At 38.2% G+C, this 23,997-nt stretch overlaps 1 protein-coding gene across 13 annotated transcripts in view; it reads right to left on the bottom strand.

Annotated features, from left to right (window-relative positions):
* Positions 1-23,997, bottom strand: part of SYNJ1 (synaptojanin 1) — a 91,336-nt gene that overhangs the window by 3,862 nt on the left and 63,477 nt on the right. For 2 of the 13 annotated variants that reach the window (XM_077879020.1, XM_077879017.1), the window contains exons 22-32: positions 21,126-21,204; positions 17,634-17,796; positions 14,017-14,226; positions 12,997-13,137; positions 12,395-12,433; positions 10,436-10,483; positions 9,121-9,159; positions 8,916-8,986; positions 6,287-6,395; positions 5,831-6,048; positions 1,878-1,901 (exon numbers count right to left, since the gene is read on the bottom strand). In XM_077879020.1, the coding sequence (XP_077735146.1) occupies positions 1,881-1,901; positions 5,831-6,048; positions 6,287-6,395; positions 8,916-8,986; positions 9,121-9,159; positions 10,436-10,483; positions 12,395-12,433; positions 12,997-13,137; positions 14,017-14,226; positions 17,634-17,796; positions 21,126-21,204 (1,138 nt within the window). In that variant the 3' untranslated portion in view covers positions 1,878-1,880. Of the gene's footprint in view, positions 1-1,874; positions 1,902-5,830; positions 6,049-6,286; positions 6,396-8,915; positions 8,987-9,120; positions 9,160-10,435; positions 10,484-12,394; positions 12,434-12,996; positions 13,138-14,016; positions 14,227-17,633; positions 17,797-21,125; positions 21,205-23,997 lie in introns of those variants that run through there. The other 11 variants (XM_077879010.1, XM_077879009.1, XM_077879016.1 and 8 more) reach the window with 9 other exon arrangements.

Genomic DNA, 23,997 nt, shown 5'->3' on the forward strand with positions numbered 1-23,997 from the left:
AGAGATGAGTGGGACAGTCCTTTCTATGTGACAGGGTTGGCAGTGAACTCGTAGGAGAGTGTTCTGAAGGACTTTATGGTCATAAAAAGTGTGCACTGGGATCCCTGGGTGGTGCAGCGGTTTGGCGCCTGCCTTTGGCCCAGGGCGCGATCCTGGAGACCCGGGATCGAATCCCACATCTGGCTCCCGGTGCATGGAGCCTGCTTCTCCTTCTGCCTGTGTCTCTGCCTCTCTCTCTCTCTCTCTCTCTGTGACTATCATAAATAAATAAAAATTTTAAAAAAAGTGTGCACTTAGGGTCTAGTCCATAGATGAGCCAGCTGGAAGTGGAGTGTGGCTGTGGGACTGAGCAAAGCCAACTTCTCTTATGGGAAAGAGGATGCTGGCTTTATGAGCAAATTAGTTCATATGCTTCATTTCAATTTAAAAAACCCCAGCAATTGTACACAATTATTGAAACTAAATAGATGACTTGGATATTGAGGCCAAATTTAAAGATAAGACTAATTTTGGGTTGGAAAGGGCAGGGAGGGAGAAATTTAGCTCAAGACCTACAATGTAACCAAATGGAGCACTACCCAAAATTAATTCACATAGTTGTTAAAGCAAAATAGCTACATGTTCATAAGCTGTGTTGAAAAAAAGAGCAGCAGCTCCCCCCTAAAGACATACTTGCATGTTATCAAGTATTAACTTGCTACTTTAACAGGGAAAACTGTTCATTTGTACAAGGAAATGGTGCATAACTTCATTAAGTGAGTAACTTTCAAGTGTCTGATTGTTTTATTCAATTGTCCTAGAACATACTTTATAATTGAATAAACAAGTATATTTTTCAACTGAATATGACCATAAATTTGTACAAAAATAGAATCTTTAATAGAATCAAAACTGTAGTCTAAGTGTATTGAAGGTAAGCAGGTTTATATATGGAAATCTGCCTAAAAGATCTATTATTGAATAAAAAACTACAATTAACTCTATATTACCAATAATCTCTGGATTATTTATGATTAATGCAACAAATGAAGTACCTGATTAGGTCTGGAACCCAATTCTCCCACAGCAGATAGAACAGTCCAAAAACACTGACACTATTTATAGGACAGGAGAATTTTATGCATTGCCCAACTTAGAATAGCAGGCCTTTGGCAAATAAATGCTATTTGTTTAAATACCTTTATTTTCATATAAAAAATTTTGTTTTCAAGAGATGTCAAAGGCAATTTGATTGAAGCAAGATCATTTTTCCCAATCAGACTTGAAATTACAATGAAAGCCACACCACTATTCACTGTATTAGAATTAATTTGTAATCTAAGCAGGACTTGTGATGAATTAACATTTTTTAAATGATGGTATCTTTACAGAGAAAGGTGTTGGAAGGACCTTTAAATAATCCTGTAATAGTATTCACTTTTATCTTTCCAAATCATCAGTTCTTCCTTACCAAAAATAATCTTGTTACTAAAATTCTTTGAAAAAAATTTCCCAAAAGAAACCTAAGAAAAAAAAGTTGAATTTTGTATTTATGTAATTATGCTATCATTAAAACCAGGACAGGGTTGGGTCTTGCCAAATAGACTTTCCAAAACCTAGAGCTTACCTTTTTGAAGTTACATTTTTTAGTTTTGTTAATTTTAATAAAAAAACAAAGCAAAAAATAATAAAGCATTAACAAGAACTAAAATGGTTCCTAAAAATTTGAAATACTAAGAAAAAAAAGCAAGTTTATGGTATGATAATAGAATTTATTAATGTGGACAGGTGGTTTTAAAAATGGGTGAAACCTTAGATGTATGAAGCCAAAAGATTCATACATCTAATGTGCTAAGACAGATGAAAAGCACAGATAAGATTGAGAAAGAATCCAATACCTGTTACCCTGATGGTTGCTCCTGCTTTGAGAAAGGGAACACAGACATCAAAGGAAAGAGTTAGGAGAACAATCTGAGACCAACCAGCAACCCTAAGAATTCTGTCTTCAAAATACTTTTATTTCTAGATTATACACAGAAGCTAAGCGTAGCAGTTATTTGTAGATCAAACCAAACCTTCAAGAGACAACTCCAATTTCTTTTGTAATTTTGAATAAAAAATGTACTGTTGAATTAGGGCTCAAGATTTAATTTTGTCAGAGGTTGATAACTATCTACTTCAAAGAAGTTTTTTACTACAAAAATAATATTCCAACTAGGTTTTTGGAGCTCTAAGATATTTTCAGCAATCTTTTACGGACTGAATGTTTGTGAGTCCCCTACCCTCAAATTCATATGGTGAAGCCCTAACCCTTAATGTGATGATATTTTAGAGGCATGGCCTTTGGGGGGTGACTGAGGTTAGATGAGGTCAGGAGAGTGGGGCCTCATGAGGGATTAGTGTCCCCTTGAAGGGACACATCAGAGAGCTTTCTCTCCCCCACTGGAAGCATGGAGGAAAGAGCATGTGAGCACACAGTGAGAAGGTAGCTGTCTGAAAGCTGGGAAAAACCCTCACCAAAACTCAGTTGTGTTGGCACCCTGATCTCAGACTACAAGCCTCCAGAGCTGTGAGAATACACATTTCTATTGTTTAAGCCACCCGTTTTATGGTATTTTTGTTATGGTAGCCCACGAAGAGTAGGACACAGCCACAAAGTAGCCTATGCATTTAGAAAATGTACAAAATGGCACCACTTTGCAAAAGCAGTACCCTACTGAAAAAATCAGTATTTATTTTAACAAAATGATCAGGAGCCAGGCATATTCCGTATCATGCAAATTTTCAGAAGTCACTATCACGACTTCACCAATTTATTAGCTGGAAGGTACAACAAAATAATGGACCCTATTTTTTGTTGTTTAAAAATGAAATCACCTTTCCATAATATAGCAGTATTTTTTTTAACACAACAGTCTCAAAAACAGTTTTGACCAACTCTTCCCCAATGTCTAAAGCTTACCTTATTTTAAAATACCAAAATTCAGTTTGACAATTGAGGGGGTCACATTCAGAAATATATTAAGCATGAACAGAGTTTCCTGCCTACGAACCACGAGATTCCTGAATTTAAGTGAATACTTTCTCGATGACGTCAGGGTTACGTTTATCAGCTTTGGTACTAACAGACAGAAGGTAAGAGGTATTGAACAGATCCAGAATGCTGAGATTTTCTACATGATCTCTTCCCTCTCCCTCTGTCAGCTCTCACAACGGTACAGCACTGAGGCTGTTCCTTTATCTTTTGTTGACTCTCCTAACTTCGGGTCCTTAGATGACAATCAGATGACTAAGATGCTACACGTCAGGCAGAGAAGTGAGGCATTTCTACATTTTGTACATGTTATATAATCATTTGAATTGGATGACTCCTTTTGACATAGAATTATAGAGTCAGAGAGCACTTAAATAATAATAAAAAGCAAAGCTGGGCCATATATGTTTTTATGTTTTAAATACCTCCATATTTTGGGCAGAATTAATAAAGACTTATAAAAATTGTTAAGTATGCAATTCTACGACGACTTCATATATCACCAAAATAGCAAATATATCATATTTTAAATTCTTATCCTTTTCAACCCAAGGCTCTGGAAGATATTTAAATTTTAGATATTTATTATTTTTTGAATAGGCATTATTCTTATGGTTCAAAATTCAAGAGGCACAAGAAGGTAAAATGCTGCCCTTCCTTCCATCCCTCCAACACTACTTAGAGGAAACTGTCAAACCACTCTGTGATCGTTCCCAAAGATGGTCTGCACACAAACAAGACCCCCACTCCCCCAAGAAATAAAAGTGTGTATGTAATGTTTGGAGGAATCTGATATCAATGACTGAGGTAAAAAGAATATTCAGAATTTAAAACGAACATCTTTGGTAATTTCAGTGAAGTGAATACTACAAGATTCGAGAACATCCTCTACCAAGCCAAACACAAAGCCCATGCTGTCGTCCACCAAATCACTACACCCATTCCAATCAAAAAGAGAAACCAAAATAATGAAAATGGCCTAAGAAAATGATAATGTGGTAGTCATGGGAATATTTGTCCTATAATACTCCTGTGTTAAGATTTTCTGTTATGATTTCCTACTGAAAATTGCAATCTTACTGGACAGTTGGCTCTTTCTCAAGTTTTTCAGAGTATTCTATGTTCATGTTGGTCTAAGAATACTTAAACCATTACAGACTTTTAGGAATTAAGGTTGACTTTTACATGAAATAGATGCTCCCTTTCTGTCTTAAAACAGTAGTAGAAAGCAATAGATGGCTAGGTTGAAAGTTTTTTTGCCTTCCAATTACATTAAAAATTTTTCTTAAAAGATTATTTTAGAGAGAGAAAGAGGCAGGAGAGGGGCAGAAGAAGAGGGGGAGAGAGAATCCTCAAGGAGACTTCCAGATGAGCATGGAGTCCGACGCGGGGCTCCATCTCAGGACTACAAGATCATGACCAGAGCCGAAATCAAGAGTTGTACACCAATCGACTAAGCCACCCAGCTGCTCCACCCCCCAATTACATTAAAAAAAAAAAATACAATAGAACATACAACAAGAATATTAGAAGAAAAAATCATGACTCACTAAAAGTGGATTGGCAGAAAGAAAAAAACAGTGGACATTTACTGTTTGAAGGATTTCTACAATTTTTATACACCACCAACATCCTCAATTTTCTGAACTAAAAAACATAGAATACTTTCTGATGTTAATCAGCTTATGAGAACATTTCATTTCTCTCAATTATGTATCCTTCTTCAGTTTTTACAAATGTGACCAATCATCTGAGAAAGTGCTAATTGCTAACAATATTCATTTTTAAGACTCATATTTACTCTATTATCTGTTTTTCACTATATAGAAGCATAAGAAGCTGTTAACTTCTCCCTACTAGCTGGACATCCCCAGATATCTGTAAAAATAGATATAAACTATTATTTATAAATGTGCTTACGGGGCATAGCCAATGTATAGTATCTGTGTATTTTAGAACTTTACAAAGTTAAAAGCAGACTCATAAAACTGTACACATTTCTTTGGCCTTGATGGCATTTTCAAGTTAAAACATCAGGATAAAATTGTGAGGTTATACAAGAAAAAAATGTTCTTACTAAACATAAATTTTATATTTACAATTTTACTAGAATGTACATAACAAAACAAAGTAGAACAGCACCCAATAAAAACAATTTAACTTGCATGACCATTGCTATATTAAAATAACTCTGTATGTATATGCTGAAGTTCTTCCAATATGAGGTCACACTGGCATAATAAAAGTCCTTATGATCCTATGATTTCACCCACTAAGGTAATGGCACTGCTTTCTGTGCAACACTAATGAGGTGACCTTATTTTTTTGATGGTTTCTACCAACCATTTGGCATAGCCAAACCATTTAAACTGGACCAATGACTGTCACGGAAATACCTGAGGATCCTAGGACCAGCTCCACCTCAGAAAAGAATGACTGCTTGTAGCTGGAGGGATAAAAGGATTATTCTCTGTTTACTGGAAATTGACCATACTGCCAATAGTGAGGAATTTCTCTCCAGGAAGTAAAAGCCAAATCTAATATATTAGCTATGAATGAGAAAAATAAACTATTGTTTATCCTCATATATTAACTGCCCAAAGTAAATTGTGCATTTTAAAAAAATGAAAAAGTTACAAACACTTTAAATGTAACCAAGATAAAACCACCTAGGAACCATTTGGAAAGTCCCTCAAGAACCTGGTTTTAGGCTCACTCTCTGAGAACCCCTGATCTCAGCAGAGTTAATTAAAGTAAGTCTGTTCAGAGACTACTGAAGGCATCAAAGATACTATCTTGTTCACAAGTGGGACTTACCTGTGGTTGTGATGAAGGCTCTGAAGGCAAGCTGTGGGACGACCGGCTCCGAGGGGGTGGCTGTGGCGGGGTTTCCAAGTTCGGCTGGGGGGCAGACTGAGGCAAAGGTGCTGCCACAGGGACAAGAGGCTCCTGCATCTTCTGAACAGGTGGGGGCAGAGAAGCCTGCACAGGAAGGGCAGCCTGAGGCTTCAGTGGTTCAGGAAGAAGAACTGGACCTAAACAATGAATTTTCAGATGTTAGGTATTTTCTTGAAAGCCACATTCTGTTCTTCCTTTCAGTGAGCTGTTGGGAGATTCTAGTCCCCTACTCCTCCACCTAGCAGCCTCATTTCTCAAGGCACATGGAAGGAAGGAAGGCTCTCCCTCCTTGAGTACATCGTGGAAAGTGAGAGGAGGGAAAAAGAGAAGTGAAAAAATTCAGAACAAAACTGGTATTTCTACAATAGGGTCTACCTTTTGGGACTTCTGATGGTTTGCTTTGGCTTTCAGGAGTCAATCTTCCAGCAGATGCCCGAGCATGGCTCTGGGGGGCACTGATCACTCCTGCACGGGGTGGAACAGTCTGAAAATGGGAAACATAACATTTGAGACATTTATTTATTTTTGATAGATAAGATTTTATAAATACGTTTGCTTTTGTATCTCATTTAGTCTCCTTTCTGGCATTAGCTCCCATCTTGTCATTTTAATTGCTTTCTATTTATAGTCAGATAGTTTTAAGTTTTAAAACCTTCCTTTTGGGGATCCCTGGGTGGCTCAGCAGTTTAGCGCCTGCCTTTGGCCTAGGACGCGATCCTGGAGTCCCGGGATCAAGTCCCACATCAGGCTCCTGGCGTGGAGCCTGCTTCTCCCTCTGCCTGTGTCTCTGCCTCTTTATGTCTATCATGAATAAATAAAATATTAAAAAAATAAATAAAACCTTCCTTTTTATTTTTGACTGTTATTTTGACTTTTTATGTGGCAAACATGATGTTAACTAAGCACTCTATATAGGTATTTCCATTTCATCTTCAAAATACCCCTCGAGATAGGTTTAGCTTCTCCATTTTATTTATTTATTTTTATTTTTTTCCATTTTATTTTGTTTTATGATTTTATTTCTTTGACAGGGAGAATGAGTGAGAGAGCCCAAGCAGGAGGAGGAGCAGAGGGAGAGGAAGAAGCAGGCTCCCCATTGAGCAGGGAGCCAGATAAGGGGCTCTATCCCAAAACCCTGGGATCATGACCTGAGCTGAAGGCAGATGCTTAACCAACTAAGTCACCCAGGTGCCCCTATCATCTCTATCTTATTTTTTTTTAAAGATTTTATTTATTTATTCGTGAGAGACATACAGAGAGAGGCAGAAACACAGACAGAGGGAGAAGGAAGCTCCGTGCAGGGAGCCTGATGTGGGATCGATCCCAAGACCCTGGATCATGACCTAAGCCAAAGGCAGACGCTCAGCCACTGAGTCACCCATGTGCCCTTACCAACTCTATTTTAAATTAAATTAAGATGAAGAAACGTATACAATTTTCTCAAGGCCACAAAGCTAGGAAGGAAAGCCAGGACCGGAGCTCAAGTGTCACAAATGGCAGGGCCACACCCTTCCCCTAAGCAATACCTTGATTGGAGCCAGGGATGCTGTGAAAGCTCAAGAGGAGATGGAGATACACAACTAAGACACTTAAGAAAATCCACACCCTGATATTTTTTTTTTTCAAACACAGATGTAAAAACTCCTGAATGACTAACTCAATGTGCTAAATTAAATACATTAAGACAGACACTGGTGAGAAATACGCTATTTTAATAAGTTTGCTGGAGGCGCTAAGCCCTCAATGGTTCTTATTTTTGGCATAAGTTATTATTGTAATCACAAAATCCTGACTTACCTTCCCTATTCTGATGGCATTAAACAGAATACATAAAGTGCTTGTGGGAAGTGGCTGGCAAAGTCAGTGAAGAGTGACTTTCCCTTTCTGAAAAAAGGGGAATGGGTAACAGATCCTCTAGCTGTGTCTGTATATCTGTATCTGTATCCCACACTTTATTTTTATTTATTTATTTTAGAGACAGAGATCATGAGCAGATGGGGAGGGGCAGAGGGAGAAAGAAAGGAAGAGAGAATTTTAAGGAGGCTCCACACCAGTGCAGAGCCTACCATGGGGCTTGATCTCATGATCCTGAGATCACAACTTGAGTTGAAATCAAGAGTCAGGCGCTCAACCAACTGAGCTACCCAGGGGCCCTGCTAAGACACTAATGTGGAGAGTAATATTATGTGGAGTAAAGGACTTTTAGGGTGGATGTTAACTAGACAGCTACAACAGGAAAGACAAAGATTTCTGTCTTAGAAATGTTATGACCATTTCTTATTAGGAATTAGAAGCAGTTTCATTAGAAGAGGCCCCTGCATTTCTTCTGAGAGTACCAGCTCCTGCTTCCACTCTTCAGCTAGAGGCACCTCGCTGGTGCTCCACCCCACCTCCTGGCATCCCAGGCGCCACTGGACAAGCCACTGATTCTGGTTTCCATTTTCTTTTATTATTTGTTAGATCCCAGAGAAAATTTTCATTTAGGTAAACATTAGAATAATTATGTATATAAGAGAAAATACGATAAACACAGAAAACCATAGATTTACAAGGAAGGGAGAAGCCCTGAAATGCCATCTGCTCTCCTACTTTTACTACCTTGAGAACCAGGTTTAGTATACGGACTCTTATTATAAACGTTTTCCCTGCAATCTAGTTTTTAAATCTTTCTTATTAAAGGATGACTTTATATCCTCATTAATTACTCAGATACTAAAAGCTTAAAATGCTGCCCAAATACATTGCCCTCTCATAAACTTTGAGATTCTAAGTTGCTTAGTGACCATAATTACTTAAGTATATCACTTTTATTCAAATAATAAAGTATATTTCATTCCTTTGAAGAGTGTGCTAAATGTTATAGTTGAAAGGTACCCTGGAGGCATCAAGTGCCATGCCCTCATTTTAGACAGGCCACAGGATTTCCCAACATAACACATATGACTAATAGCAAACTGGGACCTAGAACCAAAATGTCTTGGCTCATAGGCTAGGTGTTGCCTACCGGTCTGGCTGCACTGTATCCAGCAGGTCCTGGGCTTGTGAATCCTGCTTGAGGTGAAGGCTGATTGCGTCCTGAAACAAAGACATCACACCATGTATTTAGGGTATTTTTTAAAAAGAAAGAAACAAGAAGCCATGCACTTATATCCCCAAGTGTCTACATGGTCCAGTTTTAAAGTTAAGTAGCTAAATTCAAGTGTTTTTACCTATAGTATCTTTCCGTGTTGTTCCAGGGCTTTTGGGTGCTTTGAAGCAAGAAGGGGAAAAAAAAAAATGAGTCATAAGTAAACACTCAAGCAACACTGTGTAATATCCGTTGGCTGTTCTGTATCATTATCAGCACAAATGGGGGCGTGAGATGGGAACCAAAGGTACACTGCTTTGGATAATGATGAAGGCTATTATCAGCCCTGAAGAAAATGTCCCCAAAGAGAGAAAAATTAGTAGAATATGTAGAGTGACATTTATGAGAGACGACTTAGGTCTCAGGCTGATATATCAATCACAGAGCTACTTCTAAGGTGACCTTTCCAGAGTTCTCTCCTGTGAACCTCGAAAACATAAGGTCAGCTTATGTGAATGGTCATGAGACGGGACACGACTGCCTCTCAGAGCTTGGCAGACAAACTGCTCCTGAGCAAACAGCATTTTCCAAGTTACACAAGGGTGCTCCTAACAACCCAGTTTTAGAGCTTCATGCTCTAGATATCACTATGGATTAAGTAATCTTAAAAGGAGGTATTTCAGATTTCTGCAACAAAATCCTGTGACTAAGGTAGAAGGTAGGCATATCTTACAACTAAGTATTTGCCTTATGGGCGATAGTGTTAACACGTGGTTCAAATTCACAAGAAAGGTAATGGACAAATGAAATGAAATGAAATAAATCACTCCGGGGGTGAAAAGGCGGAGGGGGGCTGTTAAAGGTAGCATCTCAAATTTATTCTTTTTAAAAGGAAATTTAAGTGCCATTGTTACATTGAATACATCAGCCCTCTGGCAACTATAATCTTAATGAATGGCTTTGTCTTAATGGTCTTTTAAGCAAACTTAGTTCAGCATCATTATACATAAAAATTTATGTTATTTGAAATCACCCCCAAAGTACATAGTCTTGGGCCTGAATTAATAGGGTTTAATTATAAATTTTAATTAATTTGTAAAACTTCAGAGTTGGCATAGTACATTTCTAAACATCTGACTTCATAAAGTATTTTGAAAGGCATTCTTCTTAAAAAAACATTGTACAGTAATTCCACATCCTAAGTAGATATGAAATATATACAAAACAGAGTGCAAAATGACATAAGAATCGCAGGGAAATTAAATGGGGAACCCGTTAGAAACTACCCACAACACAGGATGGAAAGAGAAGAAGTACAAGATTACATGGTGTACACAAGAGAGGTGAGGAAGTTTACAGGTAGACTAAGGACAGGTTTAGTGTGCCTTTACACACGGGGGGCTGACATTTACAAGTGAGAGGAGAGGTCCATTTCTATGGTGTAGAAGTCTTGTTACCTTCCATCTCTCGCCTAGCTGCCCCAGGACTGGGAGGGGCTCCAACACCTTTTTAGAGAAAGAACAGAAGCTGTATATTGTTCAGGGCCCACAGCACAGAATGAAAGGCAGGCACACAAAACAATTTCTGCGTTCAACTGACTTTTGCAAAAAGATTCTTTTACTCCTTTACATTTCTTCAAAGATATCAATACAAACCAAAGCGACTTTCGATGCCTAGCCCAAACCCCAGTCCTCTCTTTCCTCAAACAGGATAGGAAGGGGATGACACTGTTCTTTTCACATCAGATTCACATAGATTACTAGCTGTACAGAATTTTAAAATATCTTAATGAAAGCTTTGGCTCTATGATCATCACATTATATTCACAGTTAAATCACTAATGAAAGCTCTAATATTTGACAGTCAAAGGTAGAAAAATCATAGTTTCAATTTCATTTTAAATTTCTATGAGACAGGGGCACCTGGGTGGCTCAGTGGTTAAGCATCTATCTTTGGCTCAGGTTGTGATCCTGGGATCAAGTCCCGCATCAGGCTCCCCACAGGGAGCCTGCTTCTGCCTCTGCCTATGTTCTGCCTCTCTCTGTGTGTCTCTCATCAGTAAATGAAACCTTTAAAAAAAAATTCTATGAGACTATATTAGTTTCTTAGAAGTTAGTTTTTGATGGATTATTTTAAGAAAACTCTAAGTAGTATAATGACTTTCTCTTAGTGACTGCCTTAGAAGAGTTATTGGTTTATAGTTATTGGTTATAGTTTAGTTTCAAAAAAATATGCTGCAAACATCCCTACAAAAGAATTATGAAAAGAAGCAACTTTAAAAAAATTCAGTCAGATTTCTAAGTTTGATATAATTTTTCACAAATTCACTTAAAAGTTTATTTTCTGTAGTTTTTTCTTTATTAAAGGAAGGGGATAAATAGAACTTAACATAAAAGTATAAATAAAAGCAGGAGTTTAAAATGGGAAAAATTAATTTTTTTGTAAGTTAATGGAAAAATTATCATCCAACAGTGTTCTGCAGAAGCTGTCATGCTAAAATAATCAAGCTATACTTTTCATACAAAGTCCTTAAAATCTATATACAAGCAAAGTCAACCTGTGATAACATGTGAATTGGCCAGCAATGGCATTAGGTAGCCAGAGCTGACATAGAACAACCACACATGCATAGTGAGTGAACCTTAACAATATTAATAGTGGATTTATAAATCTGTTCTTCTGCAGATCAATGATAATCAGCCTCAATCTCTCTTGAGAATTAGATTAAATGAACTTGTCAAAAGTATACCTCCAACTGATTTTTATGAGAAATTTTCATGTAAAACAAATGAAGTACACTTTTTAAAAAAGTGACCCATTTGTTAATAAAAATTTCCTTATTAAAAAAATTTCCTTATTGAAAAAAAATCATTGTTAAAAAAAGTGAAGCATGAGTTTTATGACAAGTTACAATAAAGCCATGCAAAATGAAAGATATATTTCAGATAATTATAACTTTAAGTTGCATTCCTAGGAAATTTTGCTAATCACTATATTTGCTAAGCTTCTAGAAAAGGAAAGTACCAGTGCATCACTAATCAAATACTTGGAAAATATTTACCATATTTACTATACCTGAATTCCTTTTAAAGTTAATGTGATTTGAGGGGAATTATATTTGCGTAACCAAACTAACTATATTTATTAAGAAAAAGTGTATCAGTCCTTGATGAGTAATTCAACTACGTCTACTCGGAGAATGGAAGCCTTTAATCAGTTCGGTTCACTAATAAAACTATAATCTTTTACTCAACAGGAATATAATGGAAGTTTGGCACTATTTTTAACTTGGAGTATAAATATCATTCACTTTGGCTTTTATCAAACAAATCTAAAATGTCTTTTCATTACACGGATCAAACTCTAAAACATAAATGAACCAAGAAGCATGTATTAGAACAAATATAAATGGTTACCTCCGAATTCTTTTCTAGCAGGTGCAGGACTCCTAGCCCCTTATAATTCATAAGAAAATATGCAGCAAGAAGGAAAGGACATTAAATAAAGAACTGTCAAATATTTACTATAGTATTCATGATGTTAAATATCATGTGGGAACTACATATTAGTATCTTGGTACTGTAAAAAAGCTATTATTTAATGCAAATACTTCTAACAATTTAAGTTTTAACTATACTTACTTAAAAAGAATATTTAAGCAAACATATAAAACTTGATCATAAATAAGTATATGTATGTTTGTTCCTTGGTTCTAACTATATATTTTACAGAAATTAGTACAACTACATCAAATTAGCAAAAACAAACCAAACATTTTGTGCACACCTGTAAGAAGGCAGCTAGAAAAACCTAATCTCTGAAATCCAGTTGGGAAACACTCTTTTTACCTGTTCTGTTGCTCCTACCACATTCCTGAGAGAAAAGCTCAGGTAGTAGCAACAATGACAGAAAAACAACAAAATCTAGAAGCTCGGGTTTGAAAAATGCAAGACTTTTTAAAAGAGAATGGAGGAATATTTTCCAGTCTGGCATTAGTGGAAATCAAACGGTTTGTTACCTGAAGGTGGAGGTGGTCTCTGGGGGGGCGCAGGGCGTGCGGGGGGAGCAATCGGGCGGGGAGGAGGTGGCCGTTTGGGCTCAAGGGGCTGGGAATCTCTTTGCTGTAGCTGTGTTGCTGGGAGAGTGTCGACAGGAGAACCTAGAAAAGTATGTTAAGTAAGATCAGATTCTACGTGGGTGTGAGCACAAAGATATGGTACTTACCAAGACATATGATATATTCACAATTTTGATCATTTTCTCCATTGGTACTATAGCACACTGACATGCATTTTTATTACCAATAACACAAGCAGTTCTGCCATTAAATTCCCCTTCGAGACCACAGAAGCAATAGCGCTAGCTAGCTCCATATGGACACCTCAGCTAGGCCCCAGGAGCACTGATTTACTGAGTGGCCCCATCAAGAGGGCAAAAGTGTTGGTTCAATGAGGTCATTTGCAGCCTGCTGGCCTATCCAGAGAAGAAAAAACACATCTCTTCTTTTCCCTATACCTATCTAATGAAGCCAGTCCTCTAAGAGTAGTAGTATGGAGAACTGGAGAAATTTATGAAATGGAAGACATTTTCTGGAGATGTTGGTAAGCATAGAACAGTGATTTAGTGATAGGATATAACAACTTCCAGAGACAAATCTTCCAATTTTGGAGGAGTAATGACTCTTAAATTTGAATTCAAAAAAATTCTTTGTCTCTCCTTGCTTCATACTATAATACAGGTTATGCATAGATAGATAGTTAAGCCCAGGTAGTTATGAGATCTTAATATACTGACCAAAAAAACATTGATTTTAAGATATGGATAAACCTAACCTCACAGAAGAAAAGGTTTAAGAAAAACTCTCATCTAATGAAAGCGATGATGAGTTTCCTTTCCATTCAGGGCTTACCATCTACAAGTTTCCTCTTTTGCATGCACAGAAAACATGGGACAGATCCAAAGGCATCAGAGATTTGACCACCTAAAATCAAATAGGTCAGCTAGGGAAAGTTACATAGAACTTTAAATAAATACCCACTTTGTGAGCTCGGGTGCCCAGGAGTTCTTGATGGTGCTCGGCTTGGTCTTACAGGAAGGGAAGGTACAGGGCCCTCCGATATGGTCGGTGACTGGCAGGGACTGGTCCGGGGTGAAGAGCCTGGGGAAGTGCCCAGGCCAGAACTTGAAGATGGCTGGAGGTGCTGGGGAAGAATTTCCTCCACTTCAGCACTGTAGTCATCGACATCACCTAAGGAAAGGAGGTTGTCAAAATCACCACCATTTTAACTTTCTCAGAGATTGTTTTCACCAATCCAGGTTTTAAGAGGTTCAATACACAAAATAAACGCTAACATTATGACATTGCAAACACGTACAGGTTAAACATGTAGACATATATGAAAAATGTATATGTATAGAACTAGAATGAGTATATACGCCCTTACAGAAAACTGTAAAGATAGCCCATTACCTCAGAGCAGAGGATGCCAGCAGTGCCTAACATCTGGAGCTGGGCTAACATGACGACTTTCAATATTCCACTGAGCAGCTATCTCAGTGCTGGCTGACTCAGAAGTTTACTACTCTCCTTCCAAACCTTCTTACTTGCTCCATGGAACCACTCCTTCCCCATTGCCCTCAGCTCCACTCCAGCCCTCACAGCCATGCACCCTTCGTCAGGTCTCCTCACCTGAGGCCTCCCAATCTCTCCACCTTTCCTCAGGGTTGGAGAGTAGAGGCAGGGTGCCCTTTGCAACCTGGTTCCAGTTTCAGAACACTAATCCTCCAATTCTGAACAAAAAGGTCTACTTCTTTGAGGCTATGCCAGCAGGAATTTATGTTAACGCCCTCCGCATCCCCTAGCTGCCATCATCTCCAACCTCCATCCTTCCAGTGACTTGAATCCACTCATCAAGGACTAAGCAGAGAGTAGGATGATGGTTGGGTCCTACCATCTTTCTGGGTGACCTCAAAATCCATGGAGACAGGACATCAACAACCATAATACCTTGGTCTTGTCCTTACATCCTCTTCCACTCAAACATACACAGCCCTCACAACTGCCCTCGCTCTGAAATAATACTCAAAAAACACTTCATTCTGATCACTACCTCCCAGCCTGCCAGTTCTCTCCCTCAGTGACTCTTGCCCCTTGTGACTTTATCAGGATCCAGGCCTTTGATCCCTCTGCTTTTGGTCCCTATCCCTTTCTGCTTCTCTGGATCTGTCCTCAGTTTCTATGGCACTTCACCTCGGCCACCCTCACGCACTACTCTTCTGTCCCAGCTGCAGCAGTTCCACTTTTAACCTCTCCATCACTGCACCAGGGCTGCTGAGTGCTGCTGCTGCTGCTGGAGAGAATCCCGTGGTGCCTATGATTGCAGTTGTATTAAATTTGCAATATTTAGCCTTCTCTGGGATCCCAAAGCTGCCTGGCAATTTCATGACTGGTTCTCCCCTGACTCCTTCTCAGGGGCTTTATCTCAAAGCTTCTCAACTCTCCAGACACTGTGGGTTATCCTACTGCCACAGATAACCTCAACTTTTAACACTTCTCAGAGGAAAAAGAAGTCCTAAGATGGGACCCCTATCCCCTTCAACAACCTGCTGCCAAGCTGTGTCCAATCCCACAGCTGCACTCAGGTCTTGTGGTTCTGCCCACCCCCGTTTTCCCCGTGACCTGTTCTATCACCACTTCTGCCCCGCTGGTCCCTAACATTGTCAGCCAACTCTCAAGCTTCTTTCATTTCAAATGGCACTCCCTGGATCCCCAATCTCCCTGGAGCAAGTGCCTCTCTCTCCCCAGCCCCATCTTCACTTCCCTAAAGAGCTGTGTAGAGACACACTCTCCACTTCCTCACCTTCTCTCCACACCTCAATTTACCACCATCTGCCTTCATCGCTGCACTGAAAGTACTCTCATGAGTGTTGCCAACAGCCTCCTTCATTGGTATTAAATCCAAAGGGCAAGTGGTGGTCTCCATATCTTCTCATCTCTCTGTGACACAGGACTCCTCTGACTATGCCTTCCTTGTTATCAGTTCTTTCCTTGATTTTTAGGCCAATCTCTTGGCTCTTTGACATTTATAGTTGTTTCTTTTTCATTTTCCCTTTGTGAGCGGCTGCCTTTTTCCTGACCTTAAAATCTGTTCATTCCCAGGACCAGTTTTTTCCCATCTCTATACAGTCCTTTTTACCAAGCTAATGAAAAAGCATGCCTTGAACTGCCATCAGAGCTGCCCTGTGAGCCCAGAGGTCTCTGCGGAGCACCAGGTCCACATACCCACAGCCTATATGTGGGCCCAGAAGGCTCCAAAGACACCTCAGTCCAACATGTTCCAAACCAAATTCATCTTCCACTCCACATCACTCCCCCCCCACCTGCTTTCTTTTCTCTCCCTTTATTTCCTCATGAGTGGAATACTTATGCAAGAACGTTAAGCCTTTTCCTCTTTTGGTTCCTGTATGTTCCTTCTTCCTGGTTCACTCTCTCTCTCTCCTTCATCTAATTCTCAAATTTCAATTTCTCTGGGAAACCTTTCCCAACTTCCCAAATCTGAGGTAGGCAACTGTCCTGTGCACTACCACAGCGTTGTTCATTACTGCATCTCTGTCACTAATTCTCACTGCTTGGTCACTTGTAACACCACTAAGCTAGGAGTTCTGGAAGGGCAGGATGACAGCTGTTGAATTTCTGGCACCTAGTATGCACTTGGCACATACAACGTAGGATATAAATGTATGGACTATGCCAATGAATGAACAGAGGAACGTGAAAGCTGGAGTTGTAAGGATTCAACTTTTAATTGTGTTAACTGGATATACATGGCCTCACAGTATGATATATTGTCATTTTTTAAACTAAGGGATGCACTGTCATGGGAAATATGCTAGAATAATACAGCATATAGCATGAGAAGGCACCTTCATTTCTTAATCACATTTAAGGAGGGACGCCTGGGTGGCTCAGCGGTTGAGCAGCATCTGCCTTTGGCTCAGGGCCTGATCCTGGATTCCTGGGATTGAGTCCCACCTCAGACTCCTTTGCATGGAGCCTGCTTCTCCTCCCTCTGCCTGTGTCTCTGCTTCTCTTTCTGTGTCTCTCATGAATAAATACATAACATCTTCAAAAAAAATCACATTTAAGGAAATTATTATCCAGATAACTGGATACTAAACACTAAATTTGAAATGGCTACATTTATATGGATCTATTTAAATGCATGTGTTCCTAGCCTTCTTGAGAATCCTTTAAAAATTACTTTGAAAAGGATCTTCTTTTGTTGTAACTACTTAGAACTCATTTCTGTTGTTAGAACACCCATTTTGAACTTCTACTTTTCTACCGTAACTGCAACTAGTAGGACCATAACCCCATACCAGAAATACCAATTCGTGCTCCTAGCACAGAAGGACATAAACCTACACTTGTAAAGATCTTAACCTTTAAATGGAAGAATGGCCAATACATTTGCAATCTGAAGTCTAGGTACAGGCAAAAGAGACACAATACAATGCAAAACAAATTTAATTAATACTGCTCTGTGTGTGGCGAGAAGATAGAGATGGATAAACTTGGAGACTAAGACTTCACCGATAGGAAGGACACTTATCTAGAAGCACAGAAGTCAAAGTCAATGTGTTCCATAAACAAACCTTCCATATCAAAATCTGCAGTGACCTCCGCATCTTCACCAAGCAGGGTGGAGCTTGTCGATGATGGCAATGCAACATTAATTTTCTCTAAACTCATTTCTTCCTCCAAATTTTTGATCCAGTCTGGACTTTTTAAAGTAATAGTTATAGTCCGACCCAATAACTAGTTGATAAAAAGAGATGGAAAATACAAAATCATTGGCATGAAAATTATCTTGGAAAAAAGCAACTGTTTTAGTTACACTATGCAATAATCTAGACTTCATTCAGCTAGATTCAATACAATGTATACTGTCTCATATATACTGAATTTTTAAGTACCTTAAACATTCCCAATCTTCGCTCTAAAAGACCGTGTTGCTAAATCTAAGGTCTTTCTTCTAAGATGCACACAGATCCAGGTTTCCTTTGCTGTAGCCAGTATCTTTCCCTGGCCAGATGTAAATTCACTGACGACTTTGCTACATAATTTTATACTTCCTTTGATTCTGATCCACAGGTTAAGTAACTGTTCTTACATGAAACAATTCTAGAAGAGAAGAATTGGCATTCTGCCTTTCCTATAACTGTGAGTGGCTTTTAGACAAAAGTATAATCTAAAACAAACACATTATAATTAAGTCACACCAGCCTGTTGATGTATTTAAAAAATAAATCTCAAAAAACTTGTAGACAGCCACAGACTCCCTGGTCTCAAACAGAGACGATGCACCAGAAAACCATTCTCATTTAAAATTCATACCATGTAACAAATTTGCTTTTTAAAATGTAAGCTCTCTCCTACATAGTTTCAACTCCCTTCATTTAAAGAGCTTCTGGAGTATATAAAATAAGTGAACTTTTCTGGTATTTCCAAATAAGCTGTGTAGCTGTGACCAACATGCTGAGAAGACAGCCGGCACCTCTGTGGGTACAGATCTTCCTTGGCTCCAAGTGCTATCGAATTAGAATTCCTTGAAGGCACAGAATGGAGACACTGAAAGCTGTTGGCCGGAGTGGTACGGTTTTTAATAGCAATTTAGAATCCACCCTGAGCTTTGAAGTTAGTGTTATAAGAAGCTAATCATCCTTCACCTGCCTATCAGAGCAAATCAATTCCATTTCAGAACTTGGCAACACGCGTCATAGGTCTTTCAAGAACATGCTCAAGAAGGTCATCTTTGGGGGCACCTGGGTGGGTCAGTGGTTGAGCATCTGCCTTTGGCTCAGGTCATGATTCATGATCCCGGGGTTCCGGGATCGAGTCCTGCATCAGGCTCCCAGTGAGGAGCCGGCTTCTCCCTCTGCCTATGTTTCTGCTTCTCTCTGTGTGTCTCATGAATAAATAAATAAAATCTTTAAAAAAAAAAAAAAAAGGTAATCCTTTAGGTTTACCCCATTTAAACTAACTTTTTCCAGATCCTCCCCTGGAATGGAAGAACTCTTATGATCTACATCCTAAAAGATCTGGGGCTGAAATAATGTTATTAACAAAGGCAGCAGACTAGACATTTGGAAATGTCTAACTTTCAAAAGGACAAATTAAACATTATTATGTACTTTCCATAAACATAATTTTTACAGAATTTTCAAAATATTTTTAGGGAGCTAAGAGAGGGTATTTCCTAAGAGCATAATGCAGATAACTAGATTTAAAGGTGAGAGGGCTGAATTAGAGGGGAAAAAATAAAACAAGGAAAATTAAACTATCAGAGAAAGGCAAAAGAAATACTCAGCAAGGGAGTAAGCTGGCAAGGTCAAATTGAGAGTTGCTCTTAAATATTTATATCCTTGGGGATGAGGACATGCTTTTGAAGAAACTAAAGCTAGAAGTTAAAAAATCTGTAATTTTCCATACAGTTAAGACACAATAAAGTTACAATACTGACAGGAATGTCTGCAGCACAAATGGAAAGGGACTGAACTTTACACCAAGGCTGCTTCAGAAGATGAATAAATACCCCAGGGAAAAATGGGTTAAGGACATAAACAGCTCATTTAGAAAGTACCAATGGCCAATAAATTAAGATAACCAGCAATCTGAATCTTCATGGAAATGACATACTATTTTTGGTTTTCTAGGTTGTCAAAGTTAGAAATTACCCAGCATCAATCAGGATGCAGATCTTAGGTAATCTGAGGCATTATATAATTAGATCTACACTTTCTGAAGAGCAATTAGGCAGCAAGCACCAAATTTTAATATGTCTATACTTTCTAATATAGCAAATTTAATATTTAGGGATTTATCCTAAGGTCAGGAATAACAGGAGAAGCACACAAAGTTGTAGTGTACACAGGATTTCCCTGGAGTGGTTTTAATAATTAAAAGTTGGATAAAATCTAGCTATTAATAAGAGTTTGTTAAATAAATTTATGTATTTATCCACATAATGAAATTAATGCAGACATTAACAATGACATATTTGCTCATAGAGAAAAATGTCCACGACATAGTCTCAAGTGAAGAGGTAGTGAGAAAACAGCATTTACAACACAATCTTGTTTGTGTCTGTGCATGTATGTATATGTGAACATGTATATCCCACTTGTGTTAATACACACACAAATGTATATGTAATCCCATTGGTTTTTATATACATGCATCCATGAAGGTTAAGAGAAATTATTTTGTAATGGTTGGATTAGTGTTCTTCTTTATCTTTCTTTACAATTTATTTTGCTTGGGTATGACTATTACACTAGGAAAAACTAGCATATAAAACCTCTTTCAAAAGCAATATATGTGTGGAAATTTTACTTTTATTCCAAGGAAACTCAAGTAATGTAATAGAAGAGGAAGCTCAGAGAAGTCCTTATGAGTTGCCTGCTCACTTTTGGGAGAAATTAGGCCTGGATTTTAGATCATCTAGTCTAGTGACCATATACTTAGTAATTTAGGATCTATCCAAAAGCATTCAGAAAAAATAGACACAGGACTTTATAGAAGTAAACTATTCTTGGTCACTGATGTAAATTTCTTCCATCAATAACATTTTTAAATCATAGGTTAGGAATACCTCCACTAATTGAAAGTTTCCAAAAATATTTCAGGGAGATGGATTTGTCATCTATGGGAATTATTTTACCTATACCTGAATAAGGTATCTGGGTACCATGATCTAAGCCAATAAAACAAGTTCCTAGGAATACAGTATATCTTCTTCCCCATGTTTTCTTGTAAATAAAGCATTTTCTTTATTTGATAGAAATCTTTCCTACAATGAATGAGCCACAATATGTATCTCAATTAATAAAGTTTCCATATAATAAAAATCCAATTAGGTGGTAAACACGTTTTCTTCTTAGTCTCTTACCAGTGGTTAGTATCTTTAGGGAGGATCAAAGTAATTCCAAGCCAGTCAGAAACCTAGTCTAAATAATAAATATTAAAACACACCATAAGGCTTTGTACTGGAAATACATTTAGATGATTTCGCTGCATGTCTATAAAAACATAATCTTCAGATACCTTATTTCAAAATGGTTTAGAAACAACAAATGTTACCTTACCTCTTTACCATTTAGGTTCAGAACACTCAAGGCAGAGCTTCCCTCCAAAAATGTGACCCACATTTTATCTTCCACAAATCTTCAAGAAAAAAAATAAACCATAAAAAATAATTAATACCTTATATATAACTAGCCCAATGACTATTGATTAATGTGCCCATAGAGGCCAGGAAGTGAAAAACAATGGGGAGAGCAACAGGATCACTGATGATCTGAAGAGGGCACTCTTCCTCTAAAAGCTTTCAAATTCAAATTTGTTTCAAATATTATGCTAATAAAGCAGGACCCGTGGACCTCCCATTTGTGATCCATGCTAATCTAATCCTTCACTTCACTGACAAGGGAAAAAAGGGCCAGAGGTTCTAAGTGGCTTGTTCAAAGTGACTCTAGAAGGATAATGAGTTACAGGGCTAGAATCCAAGTCCCCTATCCCTGTAGTCCAGAACTATATATTTTCACGGTCTCGATGACTTCCCTGAAGCAAATTTCCGTTGATCAAGAAATAAGCTAGGGAGTTGTCATTAGAATGTTTAAATCTGACTGGCCCTGAGCTGCCTTAGTTTGTTGTGGTCCTTGCCTTTATTCACTGACAGCCATTTACTCTCTTGGGACTTCAGTGGCCTTTGCTATGATTCTAAGTTTGTAATTTTGAAATAAACCCCAAAAGAAAAAATAAAAAGGACACTAAACAAGTTCTGAATAAGATGATCACTGACATGTAATAATGTTATGGTTTTTAAAAAAGAGGAAAACAAGAATAGTATCAGTCTTATTCATAGAAACAATTTTACACATTGAGCGACTCCCAATTATACAAATCAAGACCAGAAATCCCTGCAGATTTTTCAAAGGGGTAAATGTGTATATATGTACACGTGTACATACACACACTTAACCTAGGATTCAAAAGTATGGCCGATGTATATCAAGAGGAAGAGGCTAAAAAGCAGAAACATGAATAAGTACTTTATCCTGTCTAAATCAGAGGGCTGGAACAGATTCTACAATCACCCAAATATGACCAAGATAAGTGACTTAATTTCTTTGGCATAAAGTTACTAAGCTACAGGATGCCATCATTTGAAAGACACAGGGACATCATTCCCATCTGAATACCTGAATACCTCCATGTTGCCAATGGAGAAGATCCCTCCTCCAAAGGTTATACTCCACTACCATAAAGTTGCACTTATGCTCACCAGTCCCCCAACCTCAAACATTACAACAGCTCTCCTTCTATCCATGGGGGATACATTCCAAGAACCCCAGTGGATGCCTGAAACTGCAGATTGTACCAAACCCTGTCTATACTATGTTTTCTCTACATACATACTTACAATAAAGTTCAGTTTATAAATCAGGCACAGCAAGGGCTTTGCAATAATATTAAATAGAACAATTATGACAATATACCGTAATAAGTGTTATATGAATGTGGTCTCTCTCAAAATATCTTATTGGATTGTACTCACCCTTCTTGTGATGATGTGAGATGATGAAATGCCTACATGATAGATCAAGTGAAGGGAATGACATAGGCATTATGGAATAACATCAGGCTATTACTGACCTTCTGACCCTACCTCAGAGGGAGGATCATCTGCTTCCAGATCACAGATGACCTCACGTAACTGAAACCATGGATAAAGAGGGGTCCACAGTGTTTGTTCTTTGGTAGTAGAACCAAATCATTTGTGGTCATATGGCAAGGCTCATTTCTTGATCCTATCCTTAATTAGCAATGTGCTCCTTATGCATTTTTAACTTTAGCAAGACATTCTAGTTCCTTTTTTTCCCCAAAGATTTTATTTATTTGAGAGAGAGAGAGAGACCAAGCAAATGTGAGTAGGGGGAAGGTGGAAGAGGGAGAAGCAGGCTCCCTGATGAGCAGGGAGCCCAACATGGGGCTTGATCCCAGGACCCTGATATCAGGACCAGAGCTAAAGGCAGATGCTTAACTGACTGAACCACCCAGGTGCCCCCATGATTCTGGTTCTAATAACCATGGGCTTATGTAGATCTTTTCAGAAGCTGTGTTTTCTTCCTGTTTTCTACTACTAGGGTAAAAGCTTCTAGATTTTTCTCTCAATTAATAAAAGTATCTAAATTTGCCCGGTTTACATTTCCAGGGAATCTCTTATTTACAAATAAATGGGTTTACAGACTTTGGTCACTCCTGAATGGTTGTTTTATTCTAGACCAAAAGATAATGGTCAGTCTAGCTTTACTGGTGACAGTAGTCCTCTCCTTGTTTACTTCCATGTCTGCTCTTTCTATTCTAAGTTGGTTGTCCACAGGTATAACAATGAGAATATTCCATGTGTGGAGGAAATGCATAGTTTTATAATGTTAGGGTAATACCTTGTTTTGTTACCAATATTTTTTCTAATGATGACAAGTACTTTGGAGAAAACTTTTGACTCCAAATTTAATACCAAGTTCCTTTGAGACTGGGTTATAAAGAGGTTTTTCTTTATCAGAGTCTTTCATCCTTTATGTACACTTTGGATTCTTTTACGTTTGCTCATGAGGACACTTGTCTGCTACAATGCTGCCCACATGGCGCTCCTGATAATTTGGCTTTCTGTACTTGGCAAAGCTTACTTTCATCTGTAAACTTGGGAGATTTTACTACGTACTACCTAGTACCTTAGGATTTTAGAAATTTTTGTTTTATTTTAAAGCTCTGGGATGGATCTTTGTTAAAAAGTTTTGAGGGACATATAAATGCAATTTCTTCTCTATTTGCTCCTTTACTCTCTGAAAGGGCTCTAGGTTTCTTGGGCATTCTTCTTGCTCCACAGAAAGCACACCATCCTCAGTCTGTGGAGTACTTTGTTTAAGATCTAGGGAAGCCATTACACAATTCTGG

Source organism: Canis aureus, chromosome 30 (assembly GCF_053574225.1).
Source record: "Canis aureus isolate CA01 chromosome 30, VMU_Caureus_v.1.0, whole genome shotgun sequence".
NCBI classification, from domain to species: Eukaryota; Metazoa; Chordata; class Mammalia; order Carnivora; family Canidae; genus Canis; species Canis aureus.